At 33.5% G+C, this 26324-nt stretch overlaps 1 protein-coding gene across 2 annotated transcripts in view; it reads left to right on the top strand.

The window, feature by feature from the left end:
- Positions 1-26324, top strand: part of wwk (white walker) — a 52492-nt gene that overhangs the window by 20615 nt on the left and 5553 nt on the right. The window contains exons 3-20 of one of the 2 annotated variants that reach the window (XM_068767966.1): positions 2760-2889; positions 3920-4025; positions 5481-5619; positions 7999-8115; positions 9855-9961; positions 10338-10441; positions 10515-10596; positions 11536-11688; positions 12968-13085; positions 15105-15160; positions 16638-16712; positions 18213-18345; positions 19328-19503; positions 19860-20057; positions 21809-21940; positions 23081-23212; positions 23461-23600; positions 25303-25552. In XM_068767966.1, the coding sequence (XP_068624067.1) occupies positions 2760-2889; positions 3920-4025; positions 5481-5619; positions 7999-8115; positions 9855-9961; positions 10338-10441; positions 10515-10596; positions 11536-11688; positions 12968-13085; positions 15105-15160; positions 16638-16712; positions 18213-18345; positions 19328-19503; positions 19860-20057; positions 21809-21940; positions 23081-23212; positions 23461-23600; positions 25303-25306 (2102 nt within the window). In that variant the 3' untranslated portion in view covers positions 25307-25552. Of the gene's footprint in view, positions 1-2759; positions 2890-3919; positions 4026-5480; positions 5620-7998; positions 8116-9854; positions 9962-10337; positions 10442-10514; positions 10597-11535; positions 11689-12967; positions 13086-15104; positions 15161-16637; positions 16713-18212; positions 18346-19327; positions 19504-19859; positions 20058-21808; positions 21941-23080; positions 23213-23460; positions 23601-25302; positions 25553-26324 lie in introns of those variants that run through there. The other variant, XM_068767967.1, reaches the window with a different exon arrangement.

Raw genomic sequence — 26324 nt, 5'->3', positions numbered from 1 at the left:
CGCATTATGATTTAAAACAAAAAGTATTGTGAAAATAGTGGTCAGCAATAATTCACCGAAATATTTTTAAATGAACCCTACATAACTTTTTACTAAATAGACAGGTTGTTCCTTCGTAAAGATTTTAGTTTCGTATCTAGAAGTTTTTTATATTTTTATACACCACTTGCACTTAGCGAGTAAGAAACTATTTAACAGAGTAATATTTCCTAATTAAAATTTATCCCATTTCTACTGCAATTAGATTAATAAGCAGAGAAAAGATATTCGAAACAATATTTAAATAAAGTTGAAATGTTAGTATAATAAACGCTTTTGTATCGATAAAATCTCGAGATGCGAATGGGCAAGTGAGATGAATATATACCTACTTGTGTGAAAATAGCCTCTAATAAATTGAACTGTTGTACCTACTAGTTGAAAATACTGATTATACGATATATGCTTATAAAAATAATCCGTGTAAGAAAGCAAAGTGAATTGTGTGAATATATTTATAAAGATATAATAATTCATTTTCATTATATAAAAAACGACAGTCAGAATGCGGGAATATTAACATTTTTAAAAATTTTACAATTTTATCCAATATTTCTTCACAAATTCGATTTTCCTGTATTTTAATTAGATATTTCAGAATCTTGGATACATGTTATCTATACAATTTCCATAACAAGAGATACATTTAAAAAAAATAGAAATTGTACGAGTAATTTTATACTCACGCGTGTTTTAAGAGTTATGCTTGAATAGGCAAATTCTAATCTTCATGCTCCTGGCACCGAACAATCATTGTTTCCATGTGATTTGACGTGCTACGGGGCGTGGTTTCCTGTGTTTTTAATTTTTATGACGGCATGATAGCGTTACACATAGTATACTGTGTATAGGTAAAATATATAAAGTAAAACTTTTTTGTGTTTTTCGTATTTTTTTAAACGCATAGATGTTCACAACTTTATGCTGAATGATTACCATTTACAATTTAATTATTAACTTTTATTTTAGTTGAAATTTTCTGTTGTTTAGGTCTTGCAGTCCTTTTACTATGTTTGTGCGGCTATCCAAGAATTTCAAATTTATTTATTTCTTCTCCCATTATTATGTTTTTGTAAAAGGAATTAAATTATAATGGTAGTACATACTAAACCGAAACAGTTTGTGACGAGTTACTAACACAGCGACTTGTTCTAACATACCATACGCGAGTTTGCGCAATTTTTTTTTTTCTTTAATGGTCCCCGCTGTTGGAGACCTCTCGTTCCCTTATCTCGTGTGGGACAGGGACTTTTTATTTCTAGTAATTTATTCATATTTTTGATTATTATCATTCTTCTCTTTCATGTATTATCTTATCTGTCGTACTGTTTCTTTCATTCTACTCTACTATTTTTTTTCTCATTGAAGTTCTAAATGAAAACTTTACCTTTTTCATAGTTTTACATTTGTTTATTATAATTATTATAAACATAGTTTTTTAGCTTATTAATAAGTGTTACTTTATGTGCGGCCCACCAAACAATTTGTAAACTTTAATAGGCCTGTTGAGTAAAAGGATGCTTACCCCTAGTTTAAATTAATTTTAAATTTTTCACCTATTTATTTCGACTTAAAAAGAACACTAAAGACTTTCACATAGTTTATATCGATACAGGAGGCAACATCATATTTGAATTACGTAGCGTAATTATAAATAAAATGGATATATAAATTTACGGCCGACAACGGCCATTTTGTTATTTGTGACTTCATGCTAACGTGATCAAAAACCTAGTTTTCTTTTTTTCCGTTTCTCTATATTGTAATATTATACAATTAATATACCTTTTTAACACGCGTTTGATATATTATTTGGGAAATATCTATTCTCATTAAGATTATAGTTTTATAATGCACGTAAACCTCATAAATATGAACTAACTGGCGCAGCTGGGAACCGCGACCCAAAAACGAAATCGCATTCATTTTGTACACAGCTCTATTGACGGAATGAATATGGGATTTGTTAAAATTACTCCAATGTCATGTTGTAATCTTTATGTTAAGTGTTATATATAATAAACGCTTTCTTTTTACATTAGAGAAATCATAAATAGGATATAGTATATGTACCGTGCCAAAAAAATGGTTATGTCAGACTCACATCTATTTTTTGACGCTTGTCGAAACTACGGGAATGCTTTCGAAGAGAATTATACTTTCAATGGCTTTGACTTTGTGTCTGGTAAATAGTAGCGACATAGTGAAGCGAGCCACCTAGCCTAGGCCTCTTTACGCTGACTAAGCTCGAGAGCTCCCTCAGGAACCTCAGCTAGAGTTGTTAAATTACTAATTTCACGGGGTTTGTAAGTTGCCTAACTCTTCTCTTAACTCTCTCAAGGATCCGCGCGAAGGTGGCGTGGCCTTTTTGAAACTTGGTAGCAGTCCAGGTTGCCAAGAAACTTAGAACACTACTTCTTCGGTTGCTATTACAGAATTATCATTACACATAGATGCCTTATACGGGATGCTTAGAGATAGATATATTTAAAGGGGTGGGTGTCTAATTCATTCACTTTCAATTAATGTACTCAAAAATTCAATGGTTTATAATGGTAATTAGAAATAGGTATATAACCGTCAAAGCTTTTTGCTGAAAAATGAAGTATATATTTCACCCCTTTAAAACTTTTACTCCTATAATCAATCACACTGTGTGTATGTGTACAATCATAGGTAATTAAAGGTTTATTTCGACCTTTGTGTTTACTTGTTATCAGGGCTACCAGACAGCATGCTGCTGTGGCTTCTCCAGAAGCTACGCGGCAGTCGCCCGAGGCTGCGAGTATGTGTCCGTCAGCATGCCTCTTCCCAGTGCTCGGCTTTTTATATCACCGCAGACGATGATGTGTGAGTATATCAAAGGCTGTAGGCATTTTATTTTAATTACATGTCAGCTGTAGTACATACTTTTGACATTACAATATCTTGAAACCCTTGAAACTTTACTAAGGGTACTAAATACTGGGTAATACTGAATGTAATCGAAGTATTGCTTTTTGCTTACCAGTTAAGTAATATATATGTAGACTTACCTTAATTGAATATTGTTTGAAATCCTTTGAGTTCTAAGTTAAAGGACGCCATTACAAAGGAGTTCAACTTTATTCTTTTTTTTTTTTAATAAAACTGGCCTCTTCTGTAAATAATCCGACAGATATACGAATAAATCAATAATATTTATTTGAAAAAATAAAGATATGTTCAAGTAGGCATTTACACGTACTTTTGAATCATCAATTATTTTAACTCGGACTGCTAACCTACAGAGATCGGCCGGAAAATTCAAAAGTCGTTTTTTTAAATTAAATTTAACAATTTTCATTTGCACATTATAATATTAAACATAAATGAGTTAATAAACAAAGTTCCACACATAACGATCAACTAAAAACTCTTGAATGCTAAAATAAGTTAAGTAACAATATACTTTTAATTTTAGATTAAAAACTAAGAAAATTGAGGTCTAAGATATCTCGTGGAATTTTATTATATATCCATACACTCAGACCCGTGGAAGTTTGTTAACTTTTTTAAGACGAAATTTAGGCTTTACGAGTTTATTTTCATTTTTTGTGTTTCTTTTTTTTTACTATTTTTCATACAGAATATAAAATGTGGCACGTGAAGAATATGTTATTAAAATATTTTGAGAAGCAACCGTTAGAATGCCATCTAAAACTCTCTCCTTGTACCACATTTTAGTCAAATATTTTAAACTTTTGCAGGCACATGTTTATTAAAGCGATTACATAGAAGATAATATATGATTTTTTCATTAATTTTCACCACTTATGTACTAATAAATGTATACACAATTTTTATTAAAATCAGAGTATATTATAACTCGATGTTATAATTGTTTTCACTAAATCAATAGGTTACTGCAAACAGCTGAAGAGGTCCATCTTCCAAAATTATTGAAGCCTGAATTCGGAGGCGGTTACAAAGAGTTTACCGTGCGAGATATGCATTGCTTTCAGAAGGTAAAGATTTATTTCTTGATATGTTTAAAGTTTCATTTATTTAAACTTTACTAAATAAATTAAATTACATTAATGCATAAACACAACACATGTATTCACGATTTTATTCACTGCACTTGACCATAAATTTTTAAAAAACTACTCATAAATTGATTACTACGTATAAGCACAGGGCAGAATGGCTTCTTTTAACACAGTTATTTTTTATAAATTTAAAACAAGGGTTCTCCAAACACTGGCGAATAACTCTTGTAATAGTGAAATAAATAAATTTTAATATAGATTTACATTTAACTTTAGAAAGGCGAACAGACTACAAATAATGGCAATCTGAATGTGTTGCTATAATTCTAGACAACAAAGGCTTGCAAAGGGACAAACATAATGCAGTTGATTTAAAATTATTAAAAGAAGTGTTTTCTAATAAAATCTTTAACGTGAATTTAATTAATGCTCCTTTGAGTAATTTTATAACTTTATTTTTAAAGTAACTTTGAATGCCTGCAAAGATATAAGTCGCTAGACTTAATTTCAATTTGATTAATAGGACAATTCTGACAAAAGTTAGTTGTATAAAATCTGTAACAAAATAGAATACATTTAAATTCTCTACATATTTTATTTTGTAAGTTTTTGATTAAAATGTACATGGTACAGCGCAGAGCTTTAAGCGAACATCGGATCAAAAAACTGCAAATAAAAGATGTTAATATTTTATATTAAAAAAAAACGGAAAAAGACTTTTTAATGACGGCAAAATTTTTAGTTATGAGATATGAAAATCGGCATGGACAAAATATTCGTACGAAAAAAAGTTGTTATTAAAATCTATTTCAAATGACAATGGCCGTCTCCGTTCTCACAATACCTTTATGTTTTATATATTTCTATTTAAACATCCCATTGTTTTCTTTCTCCAAGCTTACTGTGTATAAATAACCAATTAGCAAGAACGTACAGTTCGTTGTATATTAAAGTCAAAGATAAAAATATATTTATGAACACGTGAGGTGCGCAATATTATTTTCAGAGTTTTTTGAAACTTAAGATCTAAAAAAATATTCAAGTAGATAATGAAACAATTATAAAAATAGTTTATTTCTATATTATAAACAACATATAATGATGACCTATCTATATAGACCTAATTGTTGTGTCGTCAAATAAAAAAAAAAGTGGTTCCCTATAGTTATTATTGCTTGCAAAACTTTTGTCCACCTTTAAATATTTAGAGATTTTATTTGTACTTCTTGTAATTTTGTAACTGCTCAGTTTTTTTGTCAATGTAAAGCTTTCTTTCTTTAAAAAATAAGATAATTATTAGTGGCACTGATTATGTAATTATTAGGATTTTTACTGTTATTATTAATTTAATTTACTTACATAATCATGATGGTGGCGTAGGTACATACATATGGAATTTATGGATTAAATATATTTATGGTTTTACAACAGGGAACCTCGGCTTCGGAGTTACTAAATTCACAAGAGCGTGGTGCTTTAGTAAAACATGTGCTGGAGTCTGCGAGAGCGGAACCCGGAGACGAACATGCCCTGGAACCAGCGCTCACTTTAAGACCTGGCCAGAGTATAGGTAAGTAAATTACCAAAACAGCTAGTTTTGACATCTCTCTAAGGCAATGATTTCCATCCAAAAATAAAACCGTTGTTTATAGAATAAGATGCGTTATTTGTAGCAGGCTGTAATCAGATCAAAACATGCCTGGAAGCCTCGTAGCTTGTTAGAGGATGGCATTGAGCTCTATCTCATTCTAATATCTGTTAAATTAGCCTCTTCTGGCATTCCTTTCTTAACTTGCACAGGTAAAGACTGCAAAATAATTTTATTTAGATTAAAGAAATACCTTCAAATTAGATTCCTCTATTTATCACGAGTAAGGTAATATATGTTTGAAGCCAAAGGTGTTTAACCAATGTGCACGTTGCCGGTGATAATATACAAATCCTAGACGTGGTCACGAGGTTTCGCCGCGAGACCGAATCACAAATGAGGAAATCGGCAGAAGAATCAAGATCTTGGACGTAGTTCGAAAAAAAGTGGGTGGGGCACATCGCTCGTGCAACCGATGCCCGATGGCGTGGGTAGGCCCCCCACTAGGGGGACCAATGACATAGTTAAGGTCGCGGGAAGTCGCTAGATGTGGGCAGCGCAGGAACTGACAACGTGGCAATTTTTGGGGGGAAGCCTATACCTTACAGTGGGCAGCCATCGGCTGAAAAGAAAAAGAAGAAGGAAATATATGATCTGGGAATTTTTGTTAAGATTACTTCTACTAAAATTCTACCGTGACCGCTGTGCCGCGCCTCAGGAAAAGGTGTATAGGTTGGAGCCGAGTAAAAAAGAGCATGAGTTGTCGGCAGTCTGGTGCAACAAAGCGGCAGATGTTCCACCCATTCTCGCCATGCGCCTAGACAAGTCGCAGTACAACGGTTATACGTCAAAAAACCCGGAGACTGCAAGAAAAACGAAATAGCACAGCTTATTTATTTACCACTTCATGTCTCCAGGTGTTTCAATGTTCGATTTTTCTATAATAATTTTCCGTTACAAATATTTTTATTCATCTCATCAATAATTCTTTCTTCACTACGTAAAAAATTATACCTGTACAAAAAACTTCTAAAGAAAATTACACTCGGGAGACACGCACGGAATAAACCTCTCGGAGTACATAATAAAATTGTAAATAGCTCAAGATCGCAAAAGCTTTCTAAAAAATTTGCTTAAGAAAGTTTCACGTAAAACACTTGACAGTAAAACTTTATTAAAACTTCTTTATTTTTATATACGCTTGGGACTAATACCACTCGCTTTTGTATATACTTTATGTATTTTTGTGTGCTTGTATCTTTTTTATTTAATTTTAGCTGTAGGACATCCAGTGGTAGACATTCTTTTTTACCCTTAAATTTCTAATAGGTCCGCATGAAATCAGCCTGCATATAGCGTCTTCCAACGACTCTAACAACGTCATCTGTCCACTCCGTGGATGAAATTTCTGCGCTGCAGAGTCCATGGTTTTCATTTCAGAACCTTAAGGTCCCTTAGGCCTCCGAGACCTTTTTTGTGCGTTTGGCTTAGCCACTAACACTTAAACTTATTAATTACCTGGGCTATTTCGTTTACTTTAGTTCTTCTACTTCTCGTTTCAACCTTTCTTTTAGCATTACACATTCAAATATCACGTTTAGTGAAAGATATATTTACACTTCAGCCGTAGAACTGAGCTTTAGTTCGAAGGGCTTCAAAGATAGTGAAACAACAAGAATAAGAAAAACCTTCCTTCACCAATCTTCATACTCGTAATATGTCTTACGGAGGCCGGCTGTACTGGAATTCATACTTTAGAGACATGTGTATATGCCTTAATCTTTATTTCAATGAGCATAAATCCTTATTGCATGAGACGTCTTGATCATATAAATAATTAATGACATATCATACGTGGTATACATTGTTTTATATGTACAAATTGTATAAGTTTGTAGCTTTTAGTAAAGTAAACGTCCAAGCTAAATGTTTCTTTCAATTGTGAGTGAAGAACAAGATGGATTCTTGCCAAATATGAGCGATTTGTAAAGATATTTATTAGTCGTATTAATAAGACTGTAACAAAGCTTAGGAAAATCTCTCGGATACTGTAATTAATCTTTCAATTTCAATGTATTACTTCTTCTTTTTTCAATGAATTAACTAAATCGGCGTTTGAATTCTAATGCGCAATAATAATTTAACAGTAGAGTATTTTGGCCGTAGTCGCCAATAATATAAAAAGAATAAAATAAATATCTAAATATATAAGAAAAGAAAATATTGTTATTTAACAAATACATTATCGAAAGTATTACAATGTTAGTTGAGTAATACTATGCCTATTATATCTTTTGCACTAGTGTCGCTATGTAAAATTATGTTGAATGTTATGTAATGGTATACAAACTTTACGTACAGTTCCGGCGTGCGTTAGCAGAGGCGTGATTGCCAGCATGTTTCCTCTACACGACCGAGTGGCACTCGAGAGCTTACGGAAGAAATGGGTTAAAACACTTTTCACACCGCAGCCGCTAGGTAAGCATTTGACACACTGTCCCAATTCACGTAAAAATCAAGCTGTATTTAAAATAAAAGATTCATGTGCAGGGGCCGTAGGTGCTTCGATGTACTTGCCTTTTTCATTATTTCATCTGAAAGATGTCCACTGTTGGACATAGGCTTCTTCCATAGTTTTCCCAAAAGACTGAAAAGTCTTGATAACCTTAACAAAGGTAGTCAGTCTACCTTGTGTCCTTGTGTCTTCCTTATTCCTGATTCGGTTTCCTAGATAATTCCCGACCTTTGCCCTCTCCATAGTTCGTTGAGATTGTTAACTTGACAAGGGTCGTTCACTGAAGAGTTCACTGAAAGCTAACTCCGCCAACAAAGAGCTATGTTTATTGAAATTCTAACGTCTTAATTATCACGTCCCGGAGAACGTAACTAGTGTTTTATTTGGCGACAACTACAGTGCAAAACCGAAATAGCTTTATAGCTATATTACCATTATTTTAAATTATATAATTCTGGCATTTACCACTGAATTTAATTTAAATAATAATTCAAATGCTACATAAATAAAATATGTAATACATTGTCATGTTAAATGAACACAAAATTGTTAGTTGACATTGACGAAATTTATACAATGGATATTGCGTCGAGCAATCGGTGGTCCAGCGGTTAAGGAGAGTTGCCATCGCAGATCACGAGTTCGATTTCCAGAATACAATCTTATGTAATACACACTTTATGCATTAATTTACAGCAGGATCCTCTGCGTATCATAATACCACACTGTGATCGCCAACCCTCTTACCAAGCGTGGCGATTATGGTATATCTCCACATAGATATCTTTTGGAAGAGGCCTTTGCTTTACAGTAGACATAAATGAATGAAACTACCTACATTGCCCCTGATATTTATTTGAAAGCCTTTAGTGATTTCTTTTATAGAATCTCCTTTGTTAAGCTAAAGTAAAGATTCAAAACGGTGACATTAATAATGTAACGACCCGAGCGGAGTTTTCTTAAAATTGTAAAGATGCCTGGTCAAAACGCCTTCAGCGCCACATCAAATTCAAAAATTCTTTATTTAACATATGACGCATTACATTTTATATTATAAGGTATAAGGTCAGTATGAGCGAATCACCTCTTTAGGAAATAAACACCTGAAACCTGAGAACAGGCGAAGTAATCTTAGTGGGACTGTGTGATCTGTGAATTCAGAAATCTCTTCGCATCAAGCGCGAAATCGCAATCGCAGCAAGCGTTTTCCTAATACTTTTATAGTGTGAACAGCCAAGGGTTGCAAAAACCTTACGTCGCCATTGTTTTTGACCAAAGTGAATAGGTTTCTTCTAGGCAAGCATATACCATTCTAGACCTCGTCATAGCTTAACATCAGACGAGAGGTCAAATACCCGCCTATAAAGAATAAAACAATTTGTTGATATACTGTAATTTTGCAATTTATCCAAGATATAAAAGGAACACATTTCAAAGATGTACTATTGTTTGTTTTTTAGTCAGCTATATAAGCTTTTTGAATATTATCAGACTGCATGTTGTAATACTACTCGTATAAATTGTCCAAAGAAATTAGCTAACTTGATAAAGCCGAAATGTAAAAAGATTTTGTTTACTGCAATATAAATTAACGCACTAATTGTCAAATATTTCTTATTTAAGGACTATTAACCCCAGAATGAGTGGGTTGATATAATGATTATATAAAAGTTTTGATGTTAAAAACACATTTAAATTTCAGATGAAATAAGTGAATATTTTGGTGTGAAAATAGCGATGTATTTCGCTTGGCTCGGACATTACACGCGATCGTTAACAGTGCCGGCGGTTGTTGGCTTCGTGTTTTGGGTAAATTAATTACTTTTATATTAAACATTTATGTCACTAGTGCCGGATATTCTTAACATATCCCATGCCATGACGGGCGTATACGACCGTCGTTGCTGGTTCCGTTCAGGCCATTTGCAATTCTTATTGAAAAACAAAGGATTCTTAAACAAATGAATTGTAGGGTCCAATATAGAAAACTTCATGTACGTAATGCATATTAAAGTTTATAACGTTTTACCGCTAATAATAGCTTTTCAGTATTGCAAAAATTGTGAAGTGTACGTCTTAAAGGACTTTTTTAATTTTTAAAGTGTGGGTCGTATACGCCCCACGCGGCCTGTATAGAAAATCTTAAAAATTGCATAAACGTGTTAATATGCCTTTTCTTTTACAGATTTGGTTGGGAACAGCTAACGACAATTGGAAGGATATTGCATATGTTCTGTTTTCTCTGTTTAACGTATTATGGGCGTGCGTATATTTGGAAACATGGAAAAGGTTAAAGGAGCGCTTGTACTAAAATTTCAAATAGACATATTTGGAACGTGTTTTAAGTTTGTTTATGTTTCAGATATTCAAACGTCTTAGCGTATAGATGGGGGACTTTGGATCAAAGAGACGAATTATTGATTGAACCACGGCCATTGTTTCAGGTAGTGTTATGTTTTAGTTTTATATGGTACATTTACAGTATTTAAATCTGTTTAAGTATATCTTGTTACATACATAATTATATAAATAATAAAAACAATAGTCATTATGATTTTATTAACTACCTATAAAAATCTTTCTTGATTTTATAATATAATATAATAATTTTATAACATAATAATTATTTGTTTATTATTTAAAAAGGACGTGGACTGCTTTAGTACAGTATATAATTAGGACAGATTCCAACGACATAGTTAAATTAAATATTTTTCGACTTTAAGAAAAGATATATGCCATGGACGAGTATAGAGATGACATTTGATCTTTCTACTGCTTCGATGATTCCGCAACGTTATTATTATATATTTATTGTTTCACCCTCCAATGTAAATCTATATAAAAAAAGAAATGAAATCGATTTAAATAGGCAAAAAGATAAATATGGCGGTATTATAGCAAACGGCGATTTTGTCCAGTCAATTGTTAAAAGTTCCATCATTATGTCTTAACATGATAGAATGCGAATGTTGTGCTTCATACGCTTATTAGATTTATTATTATATATTAAAATACATTGTTATAAACTTAAAATTATAAATTGACAATATGAAGTAATCGTTTACCACCAAGCTGGTTTTAGTGGGTAAAAACTTAATAAATCCGTACAAGTCTATCCTCCCCCCGGAATCACGATCATCCCGATATCCTCCCCCGAAACCGAAATAAAAATAAAAGTGTTTACCTGAATATACGTGATACGCCCTGACCCTTACAAAGCATTGGTACTTTATGTAGAGATCCCTTGTGTGACACATACATATTGGTGATAGAATTAGGTGCAATGGTGAACTTCAATTAAATTTTGAATAAAGCAACTACGAGCTGTTGTAAAAATTATGTATATATAAAAATAATGATTTCAAATTCGGAACTTTCAGGGTGAGATGGGTATAAGTACGGTGACAGGACGACCGGAGCCGCAGTACGCTGCTTGGAGGCGGCGTGTGTGGCGGCATTGCGTGTCGCTGCCCGTAATGCTCCTGTGCCTCAGCTTCGGCGCCGTGGCTACGTTCGCATCACTACGTGCACAGGTACGTACAAACTATAGCTGATGACTCTAAACATTTAAAAAGTTTTTATGTACAAGTTTTTAAAAGTTCAATTACTAAAATATTTTCTATTGTTTTAATAGAAATGTACAATTTACACAAACATATATACATATAGTCAATAACTCTATTTTATTTTTGACTCTATTCCGCTTCGCGAGGTGTTGTAGCTGTGGAGAAATTACATAGAAACTCATACAAAAGTTTAAAAATATTGTTTTCGGTTAGATATACTTTAAATTAAAACAAAATAATCAAGCTACATCAATAGCAATATGCCTCTTTAGTCAATTTTTTTTAATATGCATTTTGGATTTAATTAGCTCCTTATTCGCGTTTTCACTATTCGCAGATTGAGAAAAATGCGACGCAATTCATATATTCGCGGCTAAAATATTATTGGCGGATCTAAGTACACACATAATAATAAAATAATTCCAATAGGTATCCAACCCAATATCCTTTGCAAATGCCCTAAAATGTACTAATAAAAAAGTAAAACAGATGTTATAGCAACTCTGCATAAGTTATGTTGCTAAATCATATCGCCGTGGACTAACATAGGCCGCGATCGGTGTTTTTGAGAAAGTAAACAAATAGAATGAAAGCAACCTTAGATCAATACAGAGGGCTATACACGGAGTTTCGCTCGTGATCGTATCAGAAATGACGAGTTCCGCAGAAGAGCCATGGTCACCGACTTAGCTCGAAGAATTGCTCGTCAGAAGTTGTAGTGGGCGGACTCATCGCTCGTGCAAACGATGGGTGTTGGGACCAAAAGATTTTCTAATCGCGACCACAAGCCGGCAGCCACAGCGTGGGTAGAGCTCTCATTAAGTGACATAACGACATAATTAAGCTCTATTGAAGTCGCTGGATGCCGGCAGCACAAGATCAGTCATCGATGCTATCTTTGAACTTCCCCAAAGGTCAAAAAGAAGATGATACTGATTCGTAGATGCAAGAAGCCAACACTAAGCCCATAGAAACACACTAACTGTAACGGTAAAGAGAGTAAAACAATGAAAATGATAAAATATGTTTGAACATGATTGAATCATGTCAACATGTCGCTTGACAGAGAACCATTGAGACGGTAAGGGGTAATATGCGGTCATTGGGCTTTAATATTAGGTAACTTTGGTCAAGTGAAATGAAGAGATGTGGCTGTGCCAGGAGGAACGAAAGGCCAGAGTTTGTCTTATAATGATACAAACGTCAGTATGATTCGAGACATGATGATAAGGTCTGTTATTTACAGGACTGGTGGGAAAATACTTTAGTCTACTTCAGCTGGATTCCACGCGCGCTGTTAGCTATTATAATAGCGGTGGAGGAAGAGGTTTATGCAAGAATCGCCAGGTGGTTGAATGATAAAGGTTCGTATAATTAAGTAATTTTTAATAATTATAATGTCGTAGGAATACATATTTAGATATTATCTATCGTAATTTAATTTATTTAGTATGGTCATAATCAGAGATCGGATATTTGGATGCTAAGTAACCCAAAGTTGATGTGTTGGCAAATATGGAAGGCACTTTTGTGAAGCGTTTTGTAACTGGGCGAGTGAAATCGATATCTATACATGCAAATATTACAAAAACAATTGTTTTTGTAAGAATTTATAATAATAAGTTGCAAAAGCCGCCTCTATAATTTCCTAACCTTAAGAATTAGATACATTTGCATCGGACATTCAATGTCTCCCGCATCTAGTCGCTCAACGAGTCATGTTGAGGGGTATACTCAAGATTTTTCTAAGAGGTCATATCACAAAAGAGGAGATTCGTAGACGAAAAAAATTGATCGACATTGTCCAGCTGATAGGTATATTACAGTGACGATAGCGCGCAGATTACGTTCTGGAGTAGAGACCATGAACTGGCAAGCGAAACGTGGGACTTTCAGCCGAATAGTAGATAGACGACTTTGTTTGGATATAGGCCGCTTTCAAGCGGTCTTTTGGGAAATCTTTGGGCGAAGCATGTGTCAGGCAGTGGACATGCTACGGCTGTAAAGATGATGAATTATTAACCCAAAATTTAAATGCTGGCTTATTATGGAAGCAATTTTAAAAAGCAACATGTTTTGCATAAGAATGGGAGAGTGAGATGGATAACTATACCTGCTTGCACAAAACTACCGTGTTGCACAAAAGCATGTATAGTTATCCGCAAAGATTGCACCTAGTTACTTAATTTATATATATGTAAACCGTTAATTATGCTGGCATTGTTAATATAATAATTGTATGTTCTCCTTATGAAACGGAAAGAACATATAGTGACATATGTCAAGTGTCAATTTTTTTTGTTTTTTGTGCATTCATAACTTCTTGATGAAAACTTGGGGTTAATATGTATTTATTATTGAATTCGATCTCTGATATTTAATATTTATTAAAATTATTAGTGTTAGTCGATAAATTCTTTTAGAATCACTACCTATGAAACACTGGCACTACAGTATTAATGTTACCAGTTGAGATATTTAATTTACTATGTAGTGGTTGCTAGGCCTATATTTATAATCACAATTGTAGCCTTTTAAGAAAAAATATAAATTATCTTAATTAATAAGACTAACTTAACTTGTACAAACATTGTAAGATGTTTTCATTTGTCAAGGTTTGTAATATAATAATAGCAAATTATAAACAAGGCAGCTTTTTTGTTATTCATTTAAATATTTTCATGAACATTATTTCAGCCATAGGACTACCTCTAGGCACAAACCTCTCTCTCCTATAGGTATCCAAATAGGATCTGTTGGAAGATCCATCTGTCAAACTGGTGGATGGCCGTCCTATGTAAAGTCTTGCACTTTACATATAAGTAATACTTTTAAAGGCAACAAAAATAGTCGGTATCATCTCAAATATTTCCTTTAACTATTTTTTTTAAATTCACAATAAGCAGTCTTTAATACACGTCTTTAAACAATTAGTAGATAGTTAGATAGTTTACAATCGGTTCCATTGGGAAACTATGGGGGAGGCCTAAGAGTCTGCGTCCTACGACTGAAATATTAAGTATTATTAAACTGAAAATCAATGTTGTATTTATTAATAGAAAGCTGTCTTTGTAATTAAAATAACATGTGATAATTATACGGTTACTATTGATTTATAACACAACTAAATTTTTACGATTAGACCAGCATGCATGGTTTGATATTTTTTTTGTCTAATACTTCCTCTACAAGACCTTTAGCACAGAAACCTAGTTCATTTCCCTAGAATTAGGAGTAGTACATTTAAACTAAACTGTAGACAAGTGTACTATAGACGCTATGTATTTTCTCTTTACTGCTTACCAAACGGATACGGACAAAAACCACAACAATTCGTACAACGATGAACCTTCGATGAATATAACCTTTATAAAACCCTACAGAGAACTATCGGCTCGAGACAAAGTATGAGAATCATCTGATTGTCAAAATAGCATTGGTTTGTATCTTCAGATGACGCCGAACCACGCTTAGCTTACCGTTACCATAGCCTAGCCTAACACCTTTACTGACAGATACAGTTCGCCCACCGCATTATCCAGCACTTGCATGGTTTCTTACATTTTTATAAAGCATGCCTTTATTTAATTGATAATTTTCAATTTGGTTTGTCATTAACACACATACGTATTAAATAAAAGAGCTGTTCAAGTATATTTATTATTATCTGTTCTTCTTTGTTCATATAAACGGTTCAATAATTCATATACCAATGATATAAAAAAGTTAACATGATTGAAAAGTTTGCATTTATAGGATTTTAAAAAATATGTAGACTGTATATTTTTTAAATCTACGGTTGCGGAGTTAGACGCGTCGTGGAGAAAGTAGATCTGCATGTGCTTGAGAAAGTTCAAAAATAGTTTGTCTCTACAATTTCTTAACCATAAAATAACTAGGTAAATATGGTATAACATATGATCTTTGTTTATTGAGTTCCTAACATTTCTACAATCCGTAAGTTAATATATTCTTTTATACATTCTTTTTTTAAATTAGCTTCATTTTAACGGTCAGCCGAAAGTGATATAATTCGAATCTAAGTTTAAAACGCTATTTTAAATCAAGTATTTTAGTTATCTTCGTACAAACAGCTCATACACTTTCATCACATTCTAACATCAATCACACGACATTTTAATGGTGTACAATAAAAATGTAGTAATGTTCAGAAATTTGTGTGAACGTAAATGTGTTTACGTAGTTAATATTTTATAATATGTAAAATTAGGTTTGTGACCCAAAAATTTTACCATAAGCTTTTACATATTAGTCCAAAATAAGCACCAAAACTCCATATATTTGAGAGTAAAAAGTTAAGGAACCTCTACAGTACCTCTTAGTGAAGCCATGTTTGGTTTTATAGGCAAATCATCATTTATAAAAATCGACCGAAATGCACTCTGTGACTGAGATAGCAAGGTCACGTAGAAAGTTCGCAGTATTCAAACGAGTGTTTTGGAGAAGTTGTCTTATTTGGTGATAATTGGATGTAGATTTTTGGCTAGACCAAGAAATAAAAAGAAGATCGATAACGAAAAAGTTTATATATGGTTTGAAGTCATGTAAACCTAAATCTGAGCGCGTGCAACACTTTGTTATGAAAGCGTAAAATGTTTGCATAGATGTCTTTGGCTACAACCCTCTCTCTCTCTCTACCGTTAAACTATATTATGTATTATATAGTTTAACTAAGATCAGGAAGAATAAGTAATTGAATAATTTCAAAAAGTAAATGAGTAGTATGTTAGCTTATAACTGGCACCTTCTTTTGGGTGTCGTTAAATTTGAAAAAAAAATTAATGTTTAAATAGTAATTATTATCACACTGTCGTTCACACAAACGACTGAACTAGCTTTCGATGTAAAACGCTTACATTGGCAGTAAAGTGGAGTAAATTGAATTTCTGTTTCAGTTTCAATTTGTCAACTCCTTTATGAGTTTGTTCTACATTGCGTTTTATCTTCAGGATATGGATAAATTGAAAGAGGTACGTATCATATGTATTATATCTATAGCGTTCACGTAAGAACGTTTCATACTGTTGGCCACTACGACCACAATAGTTTCTAATGTTAAATAATTTGAGTTTTTTTTTTAAATTCAAATGCGCAAGTGTGATTTAATATGTTTATAATTCTGACGGCGTCAGTGATGCAGTCGCTGTTATTTTTTTTTCTCTCGTACATCCCTTTCTGGTTTTGGACAGGGCTTTACATTTTTAATATGCCGTTTATTTTCTTATTCTATAATCGTTATCACATTTATTCGCGGCAAGATTTTAAATTTATTATTAGGGGAACCGAAAAGTAATGCCGCTTTCTTAATTTAAAATGACACAATTACATTTTTAACAAGTTTTTATTTCTATTCAACAATATATTCACCTTCGTTATCAACAAGTTTTTTTAGTCTTGTAGTATTTGAGAAATTCAGGCCTATCTTTATCGTCATTGATTAATGAGACGATACTGTCTTCACTAATCTTTTTTCCTCGAATCACATCGGTGTCCTCGGAATGTGGGATGCTATTGTATTAGCGATGTATTTGAAGAACAAATAGATGCTTAACCGGTCACTTAAGTCCATCCATTAAGCCAAAATGTTCAATAGAAAGAGGAACAGAATGTGCCCAGGTGTTCTTCCACCCGCTAATAGCGTACAGTTTGTGTAAAAGTTTCTATCAGGTAAACACGAAACCCAAGCCACGGGCACCATTGCGCATAGGCACACCATAGAGTATCTGTATAAAATACTTAACGACTCTGCTTGAGCTTGATACTGTAAAGAGGTTTATGTCAAATATTTAATGGCTTCAGGCGTTACTTTACGGAAGTCCTTCCTAAGTAAGAAAATGACTAATATATAGCTACTTCCGCCATGCAGCAGTAGTCGTGCAATAAAGTTTACCGCCCACCAGCCCGCTGATAAATGCGCATGCAGCAAACAATGCGAATTATACAACTACAACGGGTAAATCACTCAACACGTGTTTCACCCCTCCACGGGGAATCCTCCGGAGTAATGTTACAGCGATTAGTGCCAACTCGTGACTCGGTGTTTGACTACTGCTGCATGGGGGAAGTAGCTATATATTAGTCATTTTCTTACTTATACTAAGGTTCTTCAGCGTTCTGACATCTCATACCTAATATCGCATGCAGCAGTGGTGATTTTTAATTTTACTTAAAATAAAACCACAAAACAAAACCTAATTTTGAACTGTATTCCCCGAACAGGGTTACCAAGAAATCAACAAAGAATAAGAATTAAATAAATGTAATACTTAAATTGTGCATGCAAATCTTTAAAAAAAAGAGTCATGTAAACACACCTTTAAAATTTAATATTTTTTCGCCGTCTATTGTCATCCGTTCCTTAAAGCCCAGTTGGATTAGCGTTTTTAAGTGTCTATTAAATATAGCATAGTGTTTTAGAAAAAAAATAGTGGACTTATTTTTGGCTTAAATTTATTCATTATTAATTTTAGCAATTAGCTGTGTTGCTGATAACGAGACAAATAATCGGTAATCTGAAAGAATCAGCCTTACCATATCTTATTGAGAATTTACGACTGGCTAAGATATGTGTCGACGTGTTTGGAGCGATAAGTCCAAGTAAAAGTAAGTATAAAAAAGTTGACGCTATGGAGAGATGGTTTAAATATAAGCGAACGTTGAACATTTACCTAAAAGTGAAGCACCCCTAAAGTAATGTATTTATAGAAATCGCTTTAATAATTAAGATGGGCGAGTGGGACGGATAACGATTAGGTACTGCTTGTGCGAGAGAGACAACTTACCACACATGCTTTTGCAGATCTCTTCTACCTATGCACTCCGGAATTAGTTTTTCTCCTTTTAATGTATTTGTAAACATTTGAAGCAGCTGTTATAATTTATACATAAAATTTTTCTACCACAGAAATATTGTTTGAAATTTTGATAGGTATTTTGAATTATAATTGTAGCTAATCAAATAAAATCAATATTGTAGCTAATGTTGTATTCAGAATTTATGATTCTTATTGATGGTATGATGTAAATATTCCAAGAACAATGTAACATCAAGACAAGGTTTAGTTTTAGCACCCTCTTGACGCTTCACCTCCACCCTCTCGATAAACGCGATTCAAATTAGAGTCCATATCAATCCCTTCGATTGGCACTTGATAGTCCTTGGTGCGTCCACCTAAGCAAGTAAAAGCTTGGAGCCTCTCAATCCGGTAGAATGAATAATGTAACGACGTGAGCCGAAACTGCTGTTCACATACTACTCCAATATTCAGGGGTCGCTTCCTAGAGGGCCACCTACCTCGTTTTACTAAGGTGCCTCCCAGAAATCATCAAAAGATTGCTAGGCAAAGTACAGTATCACTTGGTTGTGGAAATTAGCCCGCTGAAACAAGACAGAACCAGAGCTGCAATGTTGTTTTGGAACGAACCTAGGTATTGTATAGTTTTTCAGACAGTGTTTTGTCATCATGGAGCTGTTAATATTTATGAGTAAATTGCTTTACCCCAAAAATACAATGATTGAGACATTACATAAGTATTCTTTGTTTTATCTTGTTCGCTGAATACAAAAGAATTTTATATGTTGCAGTACCCACATCTACGCAGATCACTGAGATGTTCGAAAAGAGAACCAGTTCAAGTGGTGATCCACCCGAGTCGCTGGTGAATGGCGGAACTGAGAAGGACGTGGAGAGGCGCGATTCTGAACCGGTGGTAGGGCAGAAAGTAATACATCAGGCCGAATTGGAGTCGCAGCTGTTTAAAGTAATTTTTATTTTTATTAATATTTATATTTTGCAACTTGTTTAATCAGAGTCTGTTCTTATGTCTTACGCCTACAACTAATCACCCTGTATTTCATTTGAGCTTCGCTCATATTTCCGACGTTTAATACTTCCAAGGGCCGGTAGATCTTGAAGTAATAACAACTCGAAATCAGAAGTAAAGGTGTTTATTTCAAGTCATATATATATGCAGTATATATGTATATGACTTGAAACATACATATAAGGAATTATATTTCTGTGGATTTCCCCTTTTTGATACGCCGCCCACGATGATGTTATATAGCTCCTACAAACTGAAGATAGACATTATAATAGCGCACTATCTCTTTGCAGTACGATGGCACCTTTGCTGAGTACCTGGAGATGTTGACTCAGCTGGGGCATGTGGTTTTGTTTTCTGCCGCGTTCCCGCTCGCGGCGCTGTGTGCGCTGCTGAACAACGCGGCCGAAGTCCGCGCGGATGCTTTCAAACTCTGCCATGTGGCTCAGAGACCTTTTGGTGAACGGGTTAGCAGTGTTGGCAGTTGGCAGGTAACTAAAGATTATTATTTAAATACCATCATCAACGCCTTCATGTAAGATGTCTTCGGCCAGAACTACCGAGCACACACGAAGCTCAGCTTTCTGAAGCGGTAGAAATATTAACCCACAATAACTCTTCAAGTCAAGGTTCGCCTATTAAGTGATAATTCAAACCAAGATATCTTGGCAGTTACACCACGGAACATCTGCTCAACCAATCTGAGAGGTCGAGCTTAGTAACAAAAAGAAGTACCTTGACTTCTTTCCAATCGAAACGCAAACAATGACATTATAATCATCTTCGATGTTGAACGATGATGAATTTCACTCATAGACAATAAGCCTACTGAATAGGCAGTTCTATTGGAAGCGGCCTTTCCGGCTTCTGACGACGTTAAGATCGTCTAACAATCCTGTGAATGGAGGTTGTACGCTGAGCTTTTCGGTGCGTAGAATTCAAGGATTTAAACAACAAAAGAGACAAAATTTTATCACAAGTTCGTTTAAAAGGCTTTAGACTTTACATTAGCTTTGCACCAGGGGTGGCCAAACCGCGGCTCGCGAGCGACATGGGGCTCTTTGAACGATTATTTTTGGCTCCAACTGATTGCCGAATTTATTCCAATATTTCAATTTATATTACTTATGTAAGCAAATGCAGCGGCCTAGGAAATCGAAACAAATTACTGGTGTGAATAATAATTATTATTATTCCACCACAATATTAGCGAAATACAAACATCGATCATAATTAATTAACCGGCATCTTAAGTATTGTTACGTGCTGTCATATACGTGTGCCATTATATCTAATTTAAATACACATATTTGGTCCTTTTGCTTAAATAATTTCAATGAATATGATTTTTGTAAAAAAAAGAACATTCTTTTCGTTTTTTAAATGAGTATTCAATTGCAACTTGCAAAAAATTCAAATTTTAAAAAATGACTCGCTCTATCAAAGAGTTTGGAAACCCCTGCACTACACAGTATTGGCCAGAAGTAATTTGAGCTAATGCGCAACTTTGTCATTAATTAGTAATAATGGCTGAGGGTGTATTTACATGAAGAAAAATTATCAATCTACCTACATCTATCAGTGCTCTATCTCCGGCTCTTATGTTGTTTGTTCTTCTTTGCTTTACTTGGTGCGTTAAAGAAACTTAGAAAAAATTAAAATATTGTAGTCATTGCACTCCCGATAATTAATTCCATACATTATAACATAATACCAATAAATGTAAATCATAAATAAAATTAAAGACTTAAAGACTAATGTCGAGTAATGTAACAAGATATTTTGAGTCTTTATTTAAAAAAGTACTTACCATCATTTGCTTTCACACAGAGGTACATATTAATTCCTTTAATCGTGTTGTAATATACGTACAACCGACAGACCAACAATTATCACAAAATTATGTTATTACGACAAACCGAAGAAAAATCGTTGCTTTTGAAATGTAATGTTAGCGAAGAATGCTACTCATACTGAAGGATGCCAGAATCAACAGATCGATTTTTCATCAACTTTGTATAAATATAAAGTTCTTCACTATTTGCTATAAGCAAATTCTAGGTTACTTCGGCCACATAGCTCAGAGGCAACCACAGTGTATTGATAAGCTGGTTATCATAAGAAAAGTGGAGGCAACTCGTCGATCCTTAACTAAGGCTTTCTAGAAAAAGAGCGATAAATAAAAACGTGCAAGATTTTTTTTTTCAAAGGGCTAGGTATGAATTTTTTTTTAATTTTTCAGCATGCAATGGAAGCAATGGTAGCTGTGGCAGTGTTGGTGAACTGCGCACTCATAGGGCTTTCAGGGCCTGTCCACAGACTGTTACCCGACGCCACGCCTGCGCAGACCATATTGGTGATTGTTGCATTGGAGGTAATCTCTATTTTGATTTATCTATAATCTGATCTAAAAAAAACAATCTGTAAATGTTAAGTGTACAACATAATGTAATCCTAATATATACTATAAGTAATAATTAAATATAGATACAGTGAGTTATATCCGCCGGATGAAATACCCAATGAATTCAATTTTAAAAAAAAGTGATAGGAAAAATTATTGTAAAATAATTCCCTGACCAAAAAAAAATACGAGAACGAGAAGTCCCCAATAACGATGACCATATAGACAAAAAAACTAGACACAAACAATTATTTCTAGACATATAGATATCACAGAGAGAACTAAGAAAGGGACTAATACATAGCTACTTCCGCTATGCAGCAGTAGTTGTGCAATGAAGTGCACCGCCCGCCAGCTCGCTGATAAATGCGCGTGCGGTAAACAATGCAAAACACTACTAGCGCCGTTAATTTACTCTACACGTGGTTTACTCCCCCACGGGGCATCCTCAGGACATGTTACACCGACCAGTGCCTAATACCAAGTCACTGGTGGTCACTACTGCTGCATACCGGAAGTAGCTATATATTAGTCCCTTTCTTAATTAAGATGGACTTCCGCGAGATAACGCCTGAATCTATTAGATATTATAGAGAAAAGTTCGGAGCTTTGCTGCGAGATCAAATTAGAAATGAGATTCGCAGAAGAACTTTGGTTTTAATACTAAGAGAATTTGTATTGCAGTTAGGCGGGGCATATACCTCAATAGACGGCCATTGGTGCCTTAAAGTTGTACAGTGACAAACGCGAATCAATAGATGCAACGTGGGTAGCGCCTACCAACAGATGGATCGGCGACATTGTTATGATCACGGGAAAACATCATGGTCCTTTTTAAAGTAGATCTTTACGTTTATTAGACACGGTTATTAGACATTAAAAAGAGAAAATATTGGAATGATTAAAATAAATATTTTACTATTATATTGTACTATAATTTATTCCGGGGTTCGTTTCTACACAGGAAGGTAGTAGACAAGAAGGGAGAGCTACCCTAAATCTTCCAAATATTAAAGTAAAGAACAACACTATAATTTATTGTTGTTTTTATGTTCAATTTATTTAGATTTGTACGTTGTAATTGTTACAAACCTAATATTTATTTTATAGCATGTGGTTCTGGTAATCGTGTTCGCACTTCGAATCGCGATACCCGAAATCCCAGGCTGGCTCGCGACGGAGATGGCTAAGGTGGAATTCCAGAGAAGAGAAGCAATTAAGAATGCTCATGCGCCTCTATTGGTGCGTAAATGATATATATTACTTATGTTCTTTCTGTGGCGATACAACCGTTTGTGAGTCCTGGCCTTGCCGAGTGAATTATACGATCCGGTATGCTTTTTTTTGGAATCTGATTTTGGCAACATTTATCTACTTCTCAGCAAATCAGTATTAATCAGCCGGTAGTAACGTACTTATAATGTTAAAAAATTACGATTTAACAATGCGTGATGAAATGCCTATTTGAATAAAGATATTTTGAATTGCAGTCGGAGTGCACAAGTCAAGATGACGTCAGACCCTCGTCTCGCACAACGCCGCGTACTGTAACACCCACCACCCCAAAACAGAACGACAAGCCCCCGAAACGAGTGTTCATTGGAAAAATACCTGAAATACCACCCTTTAGGTAAGATGAAACCTTATACTCAGACCGTTGTGGTTTATTTTTGCTTATCACATGCTGTCATTTTTGTGTGCCAATTTTTAAATATACATTTATGCGTCATATACAAGATGATTGGTTATATGTGTAAAATATTTAAAATACTGGTGTTGAGCTTATTTGCTGACAATTAATATATGATACCCTTATTCAAAGAACAATGGTTTCAGAAATAATAAATTACATAATGATATTATAGTAAGAAAAGCCGTTTTCAAAATTCAGATCACAAATTAAAATTAAATATTATTTATTTACACCATAGGTAGAGGAAGTATTTTTGTACCCCATAGGTAAGAACTAAAAAAAAGAAACATCATATACAGGTACAAGAGGCTGTCTTATCGCTCGAGCCAATCTCTACCTGACAACCTTTGGATGGAGATTGCTATTAAATAATTGCTGTCCCTGTAGACATGGTACTGACAGAAGTTATTTGCCAGTCGCTCTTTAAAAAAAAATTAATGTAACTTATTTCATAATGATCGATTTATACAGGGCGATTGGAAATAAGTGTAGAAGTTTCGCAGCTATTTACTGTCAGATATTTTTTATATTCCTTTAAAGTTTTACACCTATAAAAATCACTTTGTATATTGAAATATTTTCTAAAAATTTGTAATGTCCTAAAAAAAACTCTTGGTCGTCGTTTTTAAAGATATGTGTATTTATTTATACATGGTAAAGAATAAACTTTAAAATTTTCTAAATGTAACTTCCCTATATAGAATTTTAGGCAAATAAATGAGTGACACGTTTATATCATGAAAGCTTTTTGTAATTGATATATACTATATACTCCAAGTGATGATTCATACATAGTACCATGCAATACACACACAATACCATACAAAAACAAAGCACTGCCTTTATCCACACAGATAAATGCTGCCGCGATAGTATTATTGTCAATTAATTGTGATAGGTTAATAATTCAGTGTGCAACATATTAGATAAGTGCAGTGCTTGAGTCTGAATGATTGAATCTGTCAAAATTGTTAATGTCCGTTAGTTTACTAACGTTAGCAAATGATAGGTGCGATATTTTTTATACTACAGGACACCACATATTTACAAATATATATATATATATATATATATATATACATATTTATATACATATATATATATATATACACATATTTATATACATATATATATATATATATATTACACATTAATTTAAGAAGATATAATTCACTTTATTGTTCGTTTTTAATTCAATTAACACTAATATACTTTAGTTTTCGATATTTGCTATATTATTTCCAAAAAATTCATTAGTATTTAAGGCGAAGTTTTTTGTAATAAAAAGTTTGTTAATTTTGAATAATAGCAATTACTTTGTACACTTTTTCAAAATGGCGTCAATTTTATTACAAATCTATATTTACTTTTCACGAAAAAAATTATTTCCCGACAATACATTATTTTTAATCTTAATTATTGCAAAAAAATTTTATGTGTAAACTAATTGGCAATGTCTCGTGTCATTGCTATGCACACATTGCACTTGTTAGATGCACAGATAACATTTTTTTTAAATATTTCATTTAATCGATCATGTTTGACAGATTCAATTATTTATCATTGTTATGTTCATAGTCATCGTGTGCCGCATTTTGACAAAATAGAATTTAAATTTGTTTCATTCTTCTGTTTTCAGTTAATTTGACACAAGTTAAATATGCCTGGATGGGTGTGTAGTTACGAAGTATATATTTAATACAATATTCCAATATGTCAGTATTAACATTTATGCTTTTTCCATGGACACCTTTTTTATTTTTTATGGCTATTAATAAATTACACAAATTTTAATACGATTTGTAGCGTTGCTTCTAAATGTGTATAACTTCTAAAGAACATTAATGTAAATTCTATAATTATGGTTGTTTTACAACCACATAAAACTTCTGTCTTCACATTCTATGTCAATTGTCTATTAGTAAGCTGTTAATTAATAAATATATAACTTAAATTTATTATTTTTACTTTGTAACCTCATTGTAGCGTCAAATTGATCCGCCTATGTAAACCAACTGTGTATTAAGGTAATTTTTTTTTATTTATTTAATCCTAATTGAGACTTCACAAATTCATGGATTAATATTGGCTATTAGTAATCTCTATATTACTAGAGATTGGATATTTGGATGCATATTTACGTAGAGTTAAATATTCTGTTAAATCGCAGCGAAGGGCATCCACCCACAAGTTGGAGAGACAACCTTGTTTTAATGTCGTTCGAAAACGCTTGCTCTCGTTCCTATTGATATTGTATGAGAAGGCCTTTGTCCAGCAGTGGACGCCCTTCGACTGAAATGATGATGATGAATGTTCTGTTTGCTTGTCATGGTAAGAACTTTTCTAACAAAAATTTACAAATGCGAATGGGTTACCTTGATCACTAATATACTTGAGCTTGAGCACTAAACTTCAAAAATAGTCAATTTTTTCTCCATAATTTCATAATAAATGTAGTTAAGATTTACAAGGATTGGTTATAGGTATAAAAGTTTTGAAGTAAATGAACATAATAGCACATTTGCTAGAAATTATTGTACGGTATACTCCATACAAAAATCAATTGTTCTAGAGATAATACGTAACGGTATGATGATATATTAAGAAAAAGCGATTTTAAAATATGGGTTACTACATATTAAAATTAATGCCAGAAGTTAC

This window comes from Battus philenor, unplaced genomic scaffold, assembly GCF_028537555.1.
Source record: "Battus philenor isolate CCGP_79_NKW_IND1 unplaced genomic scaffold, ilBatPhil1.0.hap1 SCAF_24, whole genome shotgun sequence".
Classification (NCBI taxonomy): Eukaryota; Metazoa; Arthropoda; class Insecta; order Lepidoptera; family Papilionidae; genus Battus; species Battus philenor.
Note: the sequence above shows the minus strand (reverse complement) of the source record. Positions and strands in the feature narration are given on the sequence as shown.